Genomic DNA, 17214 nt, shown 5'->3' on the forward strand with positions numbered 1-17214 from the left:
ACTGAACTTCGACTACGTTTGCGGGTTTGATAACTTTGCTCACGGAAATGTCCACCGCGACGTCTTCGGAGACCTCCTCCACGATATGCTCCTCGATGACCTCCTCTTCCTCACGGGCAGGCTCCTTCTTCTTGAGTGTGACCACAGTTTCGGAAACGTCCGACGGCGTGAAGTCTGGAAAAAACACAATTCTCATTATAGCGAACTGGACACGGTTGCGACAACCTATCTTCATAATCCACTCGGCTCTCGAGTGGCGACTCATCGAACTTCGGCTTCCGGAGAACGATTTTTCCACGGTCCTTAGTCATTAACTCACCCGTTTCCTCGGTTATTGAGTCTTTCGGCTGTTTCATGACTTCGATAGAAACTTTTTCAAGTTCGCTGACAGTCTCGCTAACGGAGTCAACTCGTATCGGCATTTTGATGGATTGCTCTACTTCAAAGTCGGGATACTCGTTGCTTGTGACGGCGATCTCATGCTCCTCTTTTTTGACCGGTCTGCCGACACTGATGACAGTCGAGGGTTGTCCGATGGTATCCTCTTCTTTCTGTACTGAAGGTCGTTTTTTAGGTTTCTTCGGAATCTCTTTCTGCATCAAGGTGACATCGCTAGTCTCGCTGACCGTCGTCTCGAAAGGTTGCTCTTGCTCGGGGACCTCTCCAACATCTTCGACAATTTCCTCGACGACGACAATCTCTTTGACCGCGACCCTTTTCGGGATAGCTTCGATCTCAGAATGCTTCAGCTCCTCCGGAGCTGTCGCATCGACATCCAGGGGCCGCCTGTACTCCTGTTTAACTTCGATGTCGGGGTATCCCTCGCTCGCGAGAATGACTTCATGACGCGCTTCCTCCCTCAGGGGCTTGCCGATGCTTATTACGGTTGAAGGTTGTTCGATGATCTCCTCTTCCCTCTGCACAGAGGGTCGTTTCTTGGGTTTTTTCGGAGTTTCCTTCGGCAATAAGGTCACGTCACTCGTCTCACTGACCATCGTTTCGAAAGGTTGCTCGTCCTCCACATCTTCGATAATTTCCTCGACCACCTCCTCGAGAACGACTCGCTTTGGTGCGGCCTCAATCTCAGAATGCTTCAGTTCTTCAGGAGCTGTCGAATCGATATCCAGGGGTCGTCGGTATTCCTGTTTGACCTCGATGTCGGGGTACTCGTCGCTCGCCAACGTAATTTCATGACGTGCTTCCTCTTCCTTCGGTTTACCGATACTGATGACAGTTGAGGGTTGTTCGACAACTTCTTCTTCCTTCGGCACCGATGGTCGTTTCTTTGGTTTTTTAGGAGTCTCTTTTGACACCAACCTTACGTCACTTGTCTCGCTGACTAACGTCTCGAAAGGTTGCTCCTCTTCGACCACCTCCTCGACATCTTCGATAATTTCTTCGACTACCTCTTCGACAACAACTTTCTTCGGTGAAGCCTCGATCTCGGAATGCTTCAGTTCTTCGGGAGCTGTCGAATCGACATCCAAAGGTCGTTGGTAGTCCTGTCGCACTCCGATGTCAGGATATTCTTCACTCGCGAGTGTAATTTCATGATGTGCTTCATCTCTTTTCGGCTTACCGACACTGATAACAGTTGAGGGTTGTTCGATTACTTCTTCATCCTTCTGCACCGATGGTCGTTTCTTTGGTTTTCTAGGAGTCTCTCTCGGCACCAACGTAACGTCACTTGTCTCGCTGACTAACGTCTCGAAAGGTTGTTCCTCTTCGACCACCTCCTCAACATCTTCGACGATTTCCTCGACCACCTCCTCGACAACAACCCTCTTGGGTACGGCTTCGATCTCAGAATGCTTCAGCTCTTCAGGGGCGGTAGAATCGACTTCGAGAGGTCGCTTGTACTCTTGTTGAACTTCAATGTCGGGATATTCATCGCTGGCCAGGGTGATTTCGTGTCGAGCTTCTTCCTTCTTCGGCTTCCCGATGCTAATGACGGTCGAGGGCTGCTCCACCGGAGCTTCCACTTCTTTCTGCAGCGAAGGCCGTTTTTTCGGTTTCTTCGGTTTGTCTTTCTGCACGATAGTCACGTCCGTCCGTTCACTGACCGTGCTCTCGAAGGGCTGCTCTTCCACGGTCTCTTCCACGATCTCCTCGAGGACCACTTCTTGTTCGACCACTTCTCTGACGATTTCTTCGACGACCACCTGCCTGGGCGTCATTTCGAGCTCTGCACGCAGCAGTTCATCGGGAGCGGATGCGTCGACCTCGAGAGGACGTTTGTACTGCTGCGCGACTTCGAAGTCTGGATATTCGCTACTGGCTACGCTTATTTCGTGTTGTTCCTCCCTTTCGGGTTTTCCAATGCTGATAACGACACTCGGCTGTTCGATGATCTCCTCCTCGATTTTCTGAACGGATGGCCGTTTCTTGGGCTTCTTGGGCTTCTCTTTCGGAGCCAAAGTCACATCAGAGGCCTCCGTGACAGACGGAGCAGGCGTGGCTTTTTCCGGAACCCTCTCCACGATCTCCTGCACAATGCTCTCGGTCGTGATCGTGACTTCACTTGGCGTTACGGGCATCATTTCCACTTCATAACCGGTGCTCTCGACAGTAACGTCTTTTTCGATGACCTGCTCGATTTCCCATTCCAGCTCAGGTACTTCCTTAGATTCCAGTTTAACGACTTTGTCCCCTGGCTTCGGCATTTTGCCCACGGAGATGTCCACGAGGACATCCTCTGCCACGTCTTCCTTGGTCTCCGGCTTCGGTTGGACGATATCCTCCTTGAGCGGTTCTTTCTTGAGTTCGACGACGCCATAGGTCACCGCAGATGGAATCGCTTCTGAAAAACATTTGCGACGCTCTTAGGAACCATATTTGATTGGGACTCGAGTTGACAATTCACTCGATCAGATCGTGCTTTGGAAGATGCAAGAAGGCATGCAGAGTTTGTGTCTGTTTGTGTATGAAGTCCAATAATGAAATAATTCAGTATACGATTCGGTCCGATGGGGGATTCACGTACCTTTGACCTCTGGTTTCTCCTCGACCTCTACGATTGATACCTGTTCTCGTTTGGACTCCTCTGTCGCAGGCGAGGCGGCTTCCGTAACGATTCTGCGATATTCGTACACTTCAGGTTTATCGTCTATGACGGTCGTCTGGGCTTGCTCGACTACGGTTTCCTCTTTCCGGAGCGAAGGTCGCTTCTTCGTTTTCTTCGGCTTCCCCTGAACCTCGGTGAAGGTGATATCTTTCGGGGTGCTCAGCGTGACTTCCACAGGTTGTTCTTCAGAGTATTCTACTTGTAGGACTCGTCTCTTCGGCACAGTCTCGATTTCGCTGCGTTTCAGCTCGTCGAGAGCGGTCGAATCTACGTTCACAGGTCGTTTGTATTCCTGCTCAACTTCATATTCGGGATATCCCTCGCTAGCGACGCTGGTTTCGTGATGCGTTCTCTTTTCAGGCTTGCCTATGCTTATGATCGCTAAGGGCTGCTCGATGAGATCTTTCTCAACTTTTTGGACCGAGGGTCGTTTCTTTGGTTTCTTCGACGCTTCTTTCTGTAGTAACGTAACGTCGCTGGTTTCCTTGACTGTGGTATCGAAGGGTTCTTCTTCGGGCGCCTCCTCCTCCTCCTCAGCTTGTGCCACCACTTCCTGTATGACTGCGTCAGCGACCTCTCTCTTCGGAACGACTTCGATTTCCGTGTGTTTCAGATCATGTGGAGCCGCCGAATCCACATCGACGGGGCGCTTGTATTCCTGCTTCACGTCGATGTCGGGATATGCATCGCTGGCGACCATAACCTCATGGTGTTCTTTCTTCTGCGGCGTTCCGATGCTGATCAATGTTGTTGGTTGTTCGATGACCTCTTGCTCTTCATCCTGGACGGAGGGTCTCTTCTTCGGTTTCTTCGGTCTTCCTTTCACAAGCAAATTCACATCCGTTTTCTCGCAGACTGTGGTGTCGAAAGTTTGATCTTCGGGTTTTTCCTCTTCGACTTCTTCGACAACCTCTTCGATGACGACCGGCCTCGTCGGCGCCGCTTCGATCTCCGCGCGTCTCAGCTCTTCGATAGTCGTCGAGTCGACGTCCACCGGGCGTTTGTAATCCTGTTGGATTTCGAGTTCGGGATATTCGCCACTAGCCACAGTGATATCATGCTGGACGTCTTTGTCCAATTTGCCCAAACAGATAACAGTCGACGGTTGCTGCATGACTAGCTCTTCCTTTTGAACCGAAGGTTTCCTCTTGGGCTTCCTTGTGGTTTCTCTCTGCGTGAGCGTCAAATTACTCTTCTCGAGGACGTTGGTCTCGAAAGGTTGGTCTTCGTCTACACTCTCCTCCACCAGCTCGTCAATGATCTCCTCGACTACATCTCGGGACGTCGGTTTCCTAGGCTCTGCCTCGATTTCAGCGTGCTTCAACTCTTCAGGAGCTGATGAGTCTACGTCTACCGGCCGTCTGTAGTCTTGCGTCACGTCGAAATCGGGGAATTCATCACTGACCACAGTTATTTCGTGGTGCTCCTCTTCCTTGGGCTTTCCTATCGTGAGGATTACAGTTTCAGGTTTCTCGATCAGTTCCTCTTCCTCCTTGACCGAGGGCTTCTTCTTTGGTCGTATCGCTTTCTCTTTCGATTTCAACTTGAGGTCGATCTTTTCACTCAAAGAAGTCTCGAATGGCTGCTCGTCCGGCCGCACCTCCTCTGCCGTTTCTTCAACCACTGTCTCTTCGATAATTTCTTCAACGGTCGTTTTCTTCGGCACAGCTTCGATTTCGGCGCGTTTCAACTCATCCGGAGCCGTGGAATCAATGACCACAGGTCGCTCGTACCGCTGCTGAACCTCGAAATCGGGATACTGATCACTTTCCACCGAAATTTCATGAAGCTCTTCCTTGATGAGTTTGCCAACGCTAAGGATGGCGGTGGGCTGCTCAATCACGGCTTCTTCCTTCTGGACTGATGGCCGTTTCTTCGGCCTCTTCGGAAGCTCCTTCTGAGCCAAGTGTACGTCGCTCGTCTCACTGACAATAGTTTCGAACGGCTGATCTTCAACGACAATCTCTCCAACCACTTCCTCGATCACCTCCTGAGGAGTTTCTTCAATTACTTTCTTCTCGCGCATCATTTCGACCTCAGTATGAACGATCTCACCAGGAGTTGAGGATTCGATGTCAACGGGGAGTTTATACTGCTGTTGAATTTCGATGTCAGGATATTCTCGGCTTCCCACCACGATTTCATGGTCTTTCTTTCCGTCGAGCTTCCCAACGCTTATAACAACATCGGTTCGCTCTACGGTTTCCTCCGCGGGCAACTGTGGTTTTTTCTTGGGTTTCTTCGTTTTGTCTCCCTTGGCCAGTTTGACATCACTCGTTTCTGAGACGGAAGTCTCGAAAGTTTGTTCCTCAGGTTGATCATCGTGTACTTCTTCAACTGATACCTCCTCGACTATTTCCTCAATCACGAGCTCTTTCTTCGGCGCAGCTTCGATCTCGGCTCGCTTCAGTTCATCCAGAGCCCTCGAATCGACATCTACAGGACGCCTATACTCTTGTTCTACTTCAACGTCGGGATGTTCTTCGCTTGCGACGATGATTTCGTGATGCGTCTCGACCGAGGGCTTGCCTATACTGATGAGAGTCAACGGTTGATCCTCCACAACTCTATCGATTTCTTTCTGGATCGATGGACGTTTCTTGGGCTTCTTCGGTTTCTCCTTCTGGAGGAGATCTACGCTCTCCTGCGCACTGAGGGTAGTTTCAAACGGTTCTTCCTCTGTGGCTTTTTCCGCCGGAATTTCAATGACCTCCTCCGCGGCGACTCTCTCACGGATGGCTTCGATTTCAGAACGTTTCAAGTCGTCGGAAACCGTCGAGTCGATAACTACCGGACGCTGGTACTCGTCCCTGACATCGACGTCGGGATAGCCCTCGCTTGCCACGACGATTTCGTGGCTTGTCGCTTCCTCGGGCTTGCCTATGCTGATCGACGTTATCGGCTGCTCAATGAGTTCCTTGTCCTCTTTCTGAGTCGATGGTTTCCGCTTCGGTTTCTTCGCTGGGCCTTTCGGCGCGAGTACAACGTCCTTCTTCTCGCTGACCTCGACTCCGGAAATACGCTCTTTCGGTGTATCTCCCTCGATCTCCTCAATAATGACTTCTTCGAGAATCTCTTCGACGACTGCTTTTTGCACTGCTTCAATCTCGGAACGTTTAAGCTCCTCGGAAGCGACGGAATCGAGCTCGACGGGACGTTTGTAATCTTGCCGAACCTCGATGTCGGGATACTGCTCGCTCCCGACGGAGACTTCCGCTCCCTTGTCTTCTCGTGGCTTGCCGATGCTGATGAGAGTTGTCGGTTGCTCGGGGAGGTCGTCGCTCCGTTGAACCGATGGACGTTTCTTCGACTTCTTCGGCCTCTCCTTCTGCCTGATCATGAGGTCGGTGGTCTCGCTCAGGGTCGTTTCGAAAACCGGTTCTCCGAGTTCTTCTACCACTTCTTCGATGATCTCTTCAACGATCATCTGTTTCGGCATGGATTCAATCTCGGCTCGTTCCAGCTGCTCGGGCGCCGTGGAATCGACTTCCACTGGATACTTGAGGTCTTGACGTACATCGAAGTCCGGATATCCATCGCTCTCCAGAACGATCTCATGGCTGGTCTCCTCTTCTGGTCTACCGATCGATATCACGGTTGACGGCTGCTCGACGATCTCTGTATCTTTCTGGGCGGGCACTGTGGCCTTCTGTTTCTTCGGCTTGCGTCTGCTCGGGAAGACGATGTCTACTTTTTCGCTGAGGGAGCTTTCGAAGGGTTGTTCCTCCCTCTCTTCGACTAAGAGTTCTTCCAAGATCTCTTCGACGATGAGCTGCTTCTTCGATTGAGCCTCGATCTCGGCGTGCTCAAGTTCGTCCGAGGCTCTGGAATCAACGTCAACAGGACGCTTGTACTGTTGTTGGACCTCTACTCCAGGATACTCCGTGCTCCCTACGGTGATGTCGTGTCGTTCCTCTGTCGTGAGTTTCCCGATGCTTATCACTGCCGTCGGTTGTTCTATGTTGTCCTCCCGTTCTTTCTGAACCGATGGACGCTTCTTAGGCTTCTTGGGCTTCTCTTTAGCGCCGAGCGTAACTCGGCTGCTTCCAGTGAAGAACTCGTCGGAGGGCTCTTCTTCCGTCGGTGCCGCTTCGCTTGTCGACGGAATCTCGGATTCCGCGGATATTTCCTCCAGCACCGGCTTTTCCGGTTTGGGTACGATGTGCTGCAGGGGTTGCAGCGGCGCCAGTCGCAGAACTTCCTCAGTGGACTCCTGGACCTCGGGTGGAGACTCGAACTCCTCGAAGCTCACGTCCTCGTGAACAATTGGCTTGAAGGCAACTTTCTTCCTGGGCTTCCGCTGCACCGCTTCTGAAATTTCAGGGATTGAGTCTCAAGTAAGACGGCAACTGAGCTAATCGTGTACCGAAGCTTGCGAAGCGAGGCGAACTCTTGAATCTCTGGCAATAACTTGACAACTTGCTCTCTCCCAACGCTGGACTTCCGTCCTATCATTCTTTGAGAAGCCAAATGGGGGAATGGGAGAAAATATTGGACCGTTTTTCCCTTTCCCAACAACAAGCATATTCCCGCGCGTTCAGCGATAACTCAAGCGATGAATCCCAAAGCTCTTAAATCATTCCCCGGTTCGGGATGGAAAGCATTATAGAACGAAGCATGAAAAGCTCTCTCTGTCTAGAGAGACTTCAAGAAGCCTGAAATATAAATGATAAGCATCGAAATCGCGTAAGCTCGAGAATCCGCGTGAGAGCCGTTCTCTCGCAGATGCATAGAATGCGCCGAGCGGATCTGAATTTCCTCAACGTGCTCCACAGCCATAATGGTTCTCGACCGCTTTCATCCATACAGAATATACGGCGGCGCATATCAGCAATAATTGGAACGAGGTTTCGAATAAGCGATGAAAAAGCATATGAAGTATGAAAAAGCCATGATTGTATGAATCGGATCGCGCCTCGATCAAAAGCCGATCACAAAGCCGCGCCAAAAGCTGCTCATCCGGAAGCCAGTGGCGACTCCACCCACCTCGTGGTGTTTCATCTGATACCGTTCGGGTTTCATGTGGCTTTATCTCCTCAACTCTAATTTCCCTCGAACCGTCGATCTTCTGGATTTCGGTCGTCCTGACCGTGGCTACTATCCCGTCAGGGAAAACTATCTCCTCAACAGTCTCCTCAACTATGTCGTGAGTCATCGACGACACCGTGTAAACATGAGGTGTCACAGAAGTGACGGTTAGTACACAATCGACGACATCGCCTGTCGAGGCGATTTGCGTCGAAGTTTTTCTCGTCTTTTTAGTCGTTTCCTCTTCTGCCACGGTCGTCTCGTCGACCACCTCTCCTGGTTGTACCGTTGACCAGTCATACGATTCGGGGACCAGATCAGAGGTTTCGACCTCCTGGGTGATGACCCCAGTTTTCGAAGCCGTGCTCTTCACGGTTTTCGTCTTTGGTTCCCCGTCGACGTCCATGAAAACGATTGTACTTTCTCGACAAACGTCTCGTCCGGCGCTTGTCGCTTTCACGAGCATCGGCCTCAGAATTTCCAATTCAGGGTAGCCGATTGAATTGAAATTAATTTCATTGGTCGACTTTTTCGGAGTGAATTTGAAACTCTCGACCACGACTTCAAGCTGCTCGAGAGGCTCATTCGGCCGAGGTATTTTCTTGGCGACTTTCTTCTTCTCGATCCTACCGATATCTAGAACTATGTTATGCTCGACCATTCGGTCGAATGTCAGGGGCTGTCGTTTATCAGTCTCCTCGGTCAGATCATCGACAATTCTTTCGTAGACACCGTCTTTACGCTTCTTCTTCTTTTCACGGACCGTTCTCTTCTGCCCCGGCTCGGTCTCGATGAGCGTGTGCTCTTCAACGATATTTCGAATCGGCCGACCGTATGCATCTTTGACGACGGGCATAGATTCGACAACCTCCATTTCGGGATATCCAACGGTTTCGGGCGTGACACGCGCGAAGAACTTTGGCTCGGGCTTGAATTCCCAGATTTCTGTGGTTTCGGTGTGGATTGCGTCATCTGATTTGACTGCTTTCTTAGTTTTCTTCCGTTTTGTAACCTTCCCGGAATCAAATTCAATTTCCTCCGTTTCTTCGGCAGGCTGCAGACTGAAAACGTGCGGGAGGACTTCCCACTCATCGGGAGTGAAGAGAGTGGTTTCCTCCGTCTTGCAGACGGTGCCATCTGGTTTCTTGGACTTTCTGACGGTTTTTCGTCGCTTTCTGCCTTCAGCATCGATTTGCGAGATTACTCGCTGCTCCGTGATTTCTTCTGACGGTCTTCCGAGCGAATCGACGTTGATCGGAATTGTTTGCAAGACATCCAGCTCCGGATAACCGATGGATTCCAGGCTGATGTCCTGATGATCTTCGTGTTTACGGAGAGTCACGATCTCGATGAGCGAAAGTTCTTCCCCCCGGAGCGGACTCTTTGACGGTTTTTTACGAAGAAGTTTTCGTTCCTTCACATCCGCTACATCGAGCGTGATTTCGCTCTCACTGAGCACGACGAATTGATCGCCAGGTGCTCGATCTTCGTACACTCGGGTGGGCTTCCGTTGAGGCTTTAACTTTTTGGTCATGAATTCTGGAATTCCAGGGACCATTTCCTCCGCTTGTGCCTCCTCGTGCGAGATAATGGGTTCAGTCGGAGATGGTTTTCCTTCCCCCGGCAGAGCCTCCTCGATTTCTTTCGTGACAACCATTTCGATGGTACCATCAGGTTTTTTCGTTTTCTTCGTCGTTGTCTTCCGTTTGACCGGCTTCCCATCTTTTGTGGAGTGCTTGACTTCTACCACCTGTTCTGTGATTTGTCTGTCCACAACTTCGACGGGTGTTCTGGATCTCACCTCAAGCTCAGGAAGACCGATAGACGAGACGTCCACAAACCTATGTTCTGGTTTCGGTTTGTAGACGGTTATCTCAACGGTAACGGGGCGTTCTCCTCCTCTCTCGTCGGGAACAGTTTCCGTGGTTGTCTTTTTCGTGATCTTGCCGGTTTCGAGCTCGATCGTGTCCTCAGTGGTGAATTGACTCCTCGGGCCCTCATCGGAGGTGGTGACGCCGCCTACTGGCCCTTCCTCAGCTCGGGGTTTGACCTTTTTCGGTTTTCTCGTTTTCTTAGGACTCCTCTTGCTTTCATCCGGCCTAATACCCTCGAGAGATTCTGGTACCGACGGAACCACTTCCTCAATTTCTGTTTCCACGGTGCCATCGGGCCGTTTTGTGGTCGTGGTGGTGATGGTGGAGAGTCTCCCATCTGGCAGCACGATCTCCTCGACCATTTCCTCGACAACATCCTCAACAATTTCGGTCACGGCAAACTCTCGTGGGGTCACAGTGGTCGTTGTCACAGTTCTCTCGACTGATTCACCCAAAGGTTTCACCTCAGCGGTCCTCTTCTTTGTTTTCTTGGTCTTTCCCGCCTTGGCGAGTTTTGTTTCATCGATGACTTCTCCTGGTCGAATCAGACTCAAGTCGAACGTTTCCGGTGAAACTTCGCACGTCTCGATGTCTTGAAGGAGGACCCCTGATCTCGTAGCGGTCGTTTTGATAGTTCTCTTCTTCGGTCTGCGATCGTTGTCAATGAAAATTACGGTGCTCTCCTCAACAACGTCTTTCTTCGAGCTCGTGGCTTCAACGAGCATCGGTTTCAGGACTTCCAGATCGGGGTATCCGATAGAAGTGAAATTGATATCGTGCGTCGATTTTTTCGGAACGAATTTCAAGCTCTCGATCACGACCTCTACCCCCTCGAGGGCTTCGTCATCTCGAGGTTTCTTCTTTTTGACTTTCTTCTTTTCGATCCTACCGACATCGAGGACGATGTTATCTTCAACCATTTGGTCGAATTCTAGAGGCTGTGGTTGGTCATTTTTCCTCGGTTAGAACATTGAGAGTTCTCTCGTATACACCGTCTTTGCGTTTCTTTTTCTTTTCGACGGTCCTTGTCTTCCTCAGAGGCTCGATTTCCGTGGTCGTATGCTCTTCTACAATATCACGGATCGGGCGCCCGTAGAGGTCCTTGGACACTGGCATTGTCTCAGTCACCGCCATCTCCGGATGTCCAACGTCAGCAGGCCATACAACGGCAAAGAATTTCGGTTCGGGCTTGAATTCCCAGATTTCTGTGATCTCGGTGGAGTGAACGCTATCCGGTTTGAGGACTTTCTTAGTTTTCCTCCGTTTTGTTATCTTTCCGGAATCAAATTCAATTTCCTCCGTTTCTTCGGCAGGCTGCAGATCGAAAGTGTGCGGAAGGGTTTCCCACTCATCGGGAGTGAAGAGAGTGGTTTCCTCCGTCTTACAGACGGTACCATCTGGTTTCTTGGACTTTCGGACGGTTTTTCGTCGCTCTCTGCCTTCAGCATCGATCTGCGAGATGACTCGCTGCTCCGTGATTTCTTCTGACGGTCTTCCCCGCGAATCGACGTTGATCGGAATTGTTTGCAAGACATCAAGCTCCGGATAACCGATGGATTCCAGGCTGATGTCCTGATGATCTTCGTGTTTACGGAGAGTCACGATTTCGATGAGCGAAAGTTCTTCCCCTCGGAGCGGACTCTTTGACGGTTTTTTGCGAAGAAGTTTTTGTTCTTTAACCTCTGCCACACCCAGCTCGATGTCTGTCTCACTGAGTACAACGAACTTATCATCAGGTGCTCGATCTTCGTACACTCGGGTGGGCTTCCGGCTAGGTTTCAGCTTCTTGGTCATGAATTCCGGAATTCCAGGGACCATTTCCTCGGCTTGTGCCTCCTCGTGCGAGACAATGGGTTCAGTCGGGAAGGGTTCTCCTTCCCCAGGCAGAGCCTCCTCGATTACTTTCGTGACAACAGTTTCGATGGTGCCATCAGGTTTTTTCGTTTTCTTCGTCGTTGTCTTTCGTTTGACCGGCTTCCCATCTTTCGTGGAGTGCTTGACTTCCACTACCTGTTCTGAGATTTCTCTGTCCACAACTTCGAAGGGTGTTCTAGATCTCACCTCGAGCTCAGGGAAACCAATAGAGGAGACGTCCACAAACCTGTGTTCTGGTTTTGGTTCGTAAACAGTTATCTCCACAGTCACCGGACTTTCCACTTCATCCTCGCCGGCAAAAGCTCCAGTGATTGTCTTCCTCGTGATCTTGCCGGTTTCGAGCTCAATCGTGTCCTCGGTCGTGAACGGAACCTCTTGGCTCACGTCTGAGGTTGGGAAGCTTTTTTCCGGCGCCACGTCAAGTTGAGTTGTGCCCTTCTTTGACTTTCTCGATTTCTCTGGGCTTTTCCGAACTATAGCCGGCTTGATGTTCGCGAGAGATTCCGAAGAAGGGCTCGTCACTTCCTCGATTTTCGTTTCTACAGAGCCATCGGGTCGTTTCGTGGTTGTCGTGGTGATCCTAGAGAGCCTCTCATCTGGGAGCACGATCTCCTCGACCGTTTCTTCGACAACATCCTCAACAATGTCGGTCAGAGTAAAGTCTCGGGGGGTCACAGTGGTCGTTGTCACAGTTCTCTCGATTGATTCACCAGAGGGTGTCGGCTCGGAGGCCTTCCTCATGATTTTTTCGGTCTTCCCTGTCTTAGCAAGAGTCGTTTCATCAATGACTTCACCCGGCTGAATCAGGGTCAGATCGTAACTTTCTGGCGAAACTTCCCAGCTTTCGATGTCCTGAAGGAGTACACCGGACTTTGTTGCCGTAGTTTTGACTGTCTTCTTCCTCGGCTTACGATCATTGTCCATGAAAATCACGGTGCTCTCCACGGCAAGGTCTTGCCTCGAGCTCATCGCTTCCACAAGCATCGGCTTCAGAACTTCCAATTCAGGATAGCCCAACGATGTGAAGTTGATCTCTCGCGGAGTTCTTCTCGGTGTAAACTTGAGACTCTCAACGACGAAATTGATCTTCTCCAAAGGCTCTTCGGGTTTAGGAGCTTTCCTAGTTTCTCTCTTCGTCTCGATTTTCCCGATTTCAAAAACGACGCTCTGTTCGACCATATGGTCGAATGTCAGCGGCTCCGGTTCCGTAGTTTCGTCGGTGACTGAATGCAGAGTTCTCTCGTGGACCCCGTCCTTGCGCTTCTTTTTCTTCTCAACGGTCGTTTTCTTCTTCCCGGGCTCAATTTCAACCCTCGTGTGTTCCTCGACAATATCATGAGCTGGACGTCCATGAATGTCCTTGACGACTGGCATCGTTTCAACGACTTCCATTTCAGGGAATCCGATCCGTTGGGGTGTGACGATGCTGAAAAACTTCGCTTCTGGTTTGAATTCCCAAGCTTCTGTGACTTCAGTAGAAACCGAATCCTTGGGGCCTTTGGATTTCTTGGTCCTCTTCCGCTTCGAAATTTTGCCGGAGTCGAATTTGATTTCCTCTAGTTCTTCCACCGGTTGCACACTTGAAAGCTGAGGCAGGATCTCCCATTCGTCGGCATTGTGTAGGGTTATTTCCTCCGTCTTTGAAACGGTACCATCCGGCTTCTGGCACTTTCTGATGGTCCTTCGGCGCTCTTTGCCCTCGGCATTGATCTGCGACGAGAAGCGCTCCTCAACGATCTCCTCAATCGGGGTCCCTGAGGAATCGACGCTGACTGGAACCGTCTGCATCACTTCCAGCTCAGGGTAGCCGATCGAGTCGAGAGATATTTCTCGATGATCCTCGTGCTTGCGCACGGTGATGATTTCGACGAGGAATACTTCTTCCGGTTGGTGAGGCTTCCTGGGAAGTTTCTTGCGGAGCATTTTTCGTTCTGTCACATCCGCTACATCGAGCGTGATGTTGCTCTCGCTGAGGAGAACAAATCGATCATCCGGTGTCCTATCCTCGTACGCTCGAGCAGGCTCACGGCGGGGTTTCAATTTTTTGCTCATGAACTCTGGGATTCCAGGAACCATTTCCTCCGCTTGTGCCCCTTCATGCGAGATAACATGTTCAGTCGGAGATGGCTCTTGTTCCCTAGGCGAGGTTTCCTCGATTTCTTTTGTCACAATCATTTCGATGGTGCCATCAGGTTTTTCGTTTTCTTTGTCGTTGTCTTCCGTTTGACCGGCTTCCCATCTTTCGTGGAGTGCTTGACTTCCACTACCTGTTCTGTGATTTCTCTGTCCACAACTTCGAATGGTGTTCTGGATCTCACCTCAAGCTCAGGGTAACCGATAGACGAGACGTCCACAAACCTGTGTTCTGGTTTCGGTTTGTAGACGGTCATCTCAACGGTAACGGGACGTTCTCCTCCTCTCTCGTCGGGAACAGTTTCCGTGGTTGTCTCTTTTGTGATCTTGCCGGTTTCGAGCTCGATCGTGTCCTCTGCAGTGAATTGACTCTTCGAACCCTCATCGGAGGGGGTGACGCCGTCTACTGGCCCCTTCTCAGCTCGAGGTTTGTCCTTCTTCGGCTTCCTCGTTTTCTTGGGACGCGTCTTGATTTCATCCTGCTCGATAGCCTCGAGCGGTTCTGGTCCCGACGGGACCACTTCCTCAATTTCTGTCTCCACGGTGCCATCGGGCCGTTTTGTGGTCGTGGTGGTGATAGTGGAGAGTCTCCCATCTGGCAGCACGATCTCCTCGACTATTTCTTCAACAACATCCTCAACAATTTCGGTGACGGCAAACTCTCGTGGGGTCACAGTGGTCGTCGTCACAGTTCTCTCGACTGATTCACCCGAAGGTTTCACCTCAGAGGTCCTCTTCTTTGTTTTCTTGGTCTTTCCGGCCTTGGCGAGTTTTGTTTCGTCGATGACTTCTCCTGGTCGAATCAGACTCAAGTCGAACGATTCCGGTGAAACATCGCACGTCTCGATGTCTTGAAGGAGGACCCCTGATTTCGTAGCGGTCGTTTTGACAGTTCTTTTCTTCGGTCTGCGATCGTTGTCAATGAAAATGACGGTGCTCTCCTCGACAACGTCTTTCTTCGAGCTCGTGGCTTCAACGAGCATCGGTTTCAGGACTTCCAGATCGGGGTATCCGATAGAAGTGAAATTAATATCGTGCGTCGATTTTTTCGGAACGAATTTCAAGCTCTCGATCACGACCTCTACCTCCTCGAGGGCTTCGTCATCTCGAGGTTTCTTCTTTTTGACTTTCTTCTTCTCGATCCTACCGACATCGAGGACGATGTTATCCTCAACTATTTGGTCGAATTCTAGAGGCTGTGGTTGGTCAGTCTCCTCGGTAAGAACATCGAGAGTTCTCTCGTATACACCGTCTTTGCGCTTCTTTTTCGTTTCGACGGTCGTTGTCTTCCTCAGAGGCTCGATTTCCGTGGTCGTATGCTCTTCTACAATATCACGGATCGGGCGCCCGTAGAGGTCCTTGGACACTGGCATTGTCTCAGTCACCGCCATCTCCGGATGTCCAACGTCAGCGGGCGATACAACGGCGAAGAATTTCGGTTCGGGCTTGAATTCCCATTTTTCTGTGATCTCGGTGGAGTGAACGTGATCCGGTTTGAGGACTTTCTTAGTTTTCCTCCGTTGTGTTATCTTGCCGGAATCAAACTCGACATCTTCACTTTGTTCCACTGGTTGGAGATCAAAAGTGTGCGGAAGGGTTTCCCACTCATCGGGAGTGAAGAGAGTGGTTTCCTCCGTCTTACAGACGGTGCCATAAGGTTTCTTGGACTTTCTGACGGTTTTTCGTCGCTTTCTGCATTCAGCATCGATCTGCGAGATGACTCGCTGCTCCGTGATTTCTTCTGACGGTCTTCCGAGCGAATCGACGTTGATCGGAATTGTTTGCAAGACATCCAGCTCCGGATAACCGATGGATTCCAGGCTGATGTCCTGATGATCGTCGTGTTTGCGGAGAGTCGTGATCTCGATTAGAGAAAGTTCTTCCCCTCGATTTGCAATATTCGATGGTTTCTTCCGCAACAGTTTTCGTTTCTTCACCTCTGCCACGCCCAGCTCGATGTCTGTCTCACTGAGTACAACGAACTGATCATCAGGTGCTCGATCGTCGTAGATCCTGCTAGGCTTCCCGCGAGGTTTCAGCCGCTTGGTCATGAACTCTGGAATTCCAGGGACCATTTCCTCCACTTGTGCCCCTCCATGCGAGATAACAGGCTCAGTCGGAGATGGCTCTTGTTCCCCAGGCAAGGTTTCCTCGATTTCTTTTGTCACAATCATTTCGATGGTGCCATCAGGTTTTTTCGTTTTCTTCGTCGTTGTCTTCCGTTTGACCGGCTTCCCATCTTTCGTGGAGTGCTTGACTTCCACTACCTGTTCTGTGATTTCTCTGTCCACAACTTCGAAGGGTGTTCTGGATCTCACCTCAAGCTCAGGCAAACCAATAGAGGAGACGTCCACAAACCTGTGTTCTGGTTTCGGTTTGTAGACGGTTATCTCAACGGTAACGGGACTTTCTCCTCCTCTCTCGTCGGGAACAGTTTCCGTGGTTGTCTTTCTTGTGATCTTGCCGGTTTCGAGCTCGATCGTGTCCTCTGTAGTGAATTGACTCTTCGGACCCTCATCGGAGGTGGTGACGCCGTCTACTGACCCCTCCTCAGCTCGAGGTTTGTCCTTCTTCGGCTTCCTCGTTTTCTTGGAACGCGTCTTGATTTCATCCTGCTCGATAGCCTCGAGCGGTTCTGGTCCCGACGGAACCACTTCCTCAATTTCTGTTTCCACGGTGCCATCGGGCCGTTTCGTGGTCGTTGTGGTGATGGTGGAGAGTCTCCCATCTGGCAGCACGATCTCCTCGACCATTTCTTCAACAACATCCTCAACAATGTCGGTCACGGCAAACTCTCGTGGGGTCACAGTGGTCGTTGTCACAGTTCTCTCGACTGATTCACCCGAAGGTTTCACCTCAGAGGTCCTCTTCTTCATTTTCTTTGTCTTCCCCACCTTAGCGAGAGTTGTTTCGTCGATGACTTCTCCTGGTCGAATCAGACTCAAGTCGAACGTTTCCGGAGAAACTTCGCACGTCTCGATGTCTCGTACGAGGACTCCTGATTTCGTAGCGGTCGTTTTGATAGTTCTCTTCTTCGGTCTGCGATCGTTGTCAATGAAAATGACGGTGCTCTCCTCGACAACGTCTTTTTTCGAGCTCGTGGCTTCAACGAGCATCGGTTTCAGGACTTCCAGATCGGGGTATCCGATAGAAGTGAAATTGATATCGTGCGTCGATTTTTTCGGAACGAATTTCAAGCTCTCGATCACGACCTCTACCTCCTCGAGGGCTTCGTCATCT

General features: G+C 50.8%; 2 protein-coding genes across 2 annotated transcripts in view; both read right to left on the minus strand.

Annotated features, from left to right (window-relative positions):
• Window positions 1-9749, minus strand: part of LOC100906441 (titin-like) — a 34407-nt gene extending 24658 nt beyond the window's left edge. The window contains 7 exon segments of the mRNA XM_029110826.1: window positions 44-174; window positions 243-2800; window positions 2984-3143; window positions 3195-7375; window positions 8051-8864; window positions 8924-9037; window positions 9105-9749. Of these exon segments, the coding sequence (XP_028966659.1) occupies window positions 44-174; window positions 243-2800; window positions 2984-3143; window positions 3195-7375; window positions 8051-8864; window positions 8924-9037; window positions 9105-9749 (8603 nt within the window).
• Window positions 9750-14012: 4263 nt separating this feature from the next.
• LOC108863920 (titin-like) overlaps window positions 14013-17214 on the minus strand; it is a 12660-nt gene continuing 9458 nt past the window's right edge. The window contains exon 3 of the mRNA XM_018638616.1: window positions 14013-17212. Within this exon, the coding sequence (XP_018494132.1) occupies window positions 14013-17212 (3200 nt within the window). The remainder of the gene's footprint in view (window positions 17213-17214) is intronic.

Source organism: Galendromus occidentalis, unplaced genomic scaffold (assembly GCF_000255335.2).
Source record: "Galendromus occidentalis unplaced genomic scaffold, Mocc_1.1 scf7180000077121, whole genome shotgun sequence".
Classification (NCBI taxonomy): Eukaryota; Metazoa; Arthropoda; class Arachnida; order Mesostigmata; family Phytoseiidae; genus Galendromus; species Galendromus occidentalis.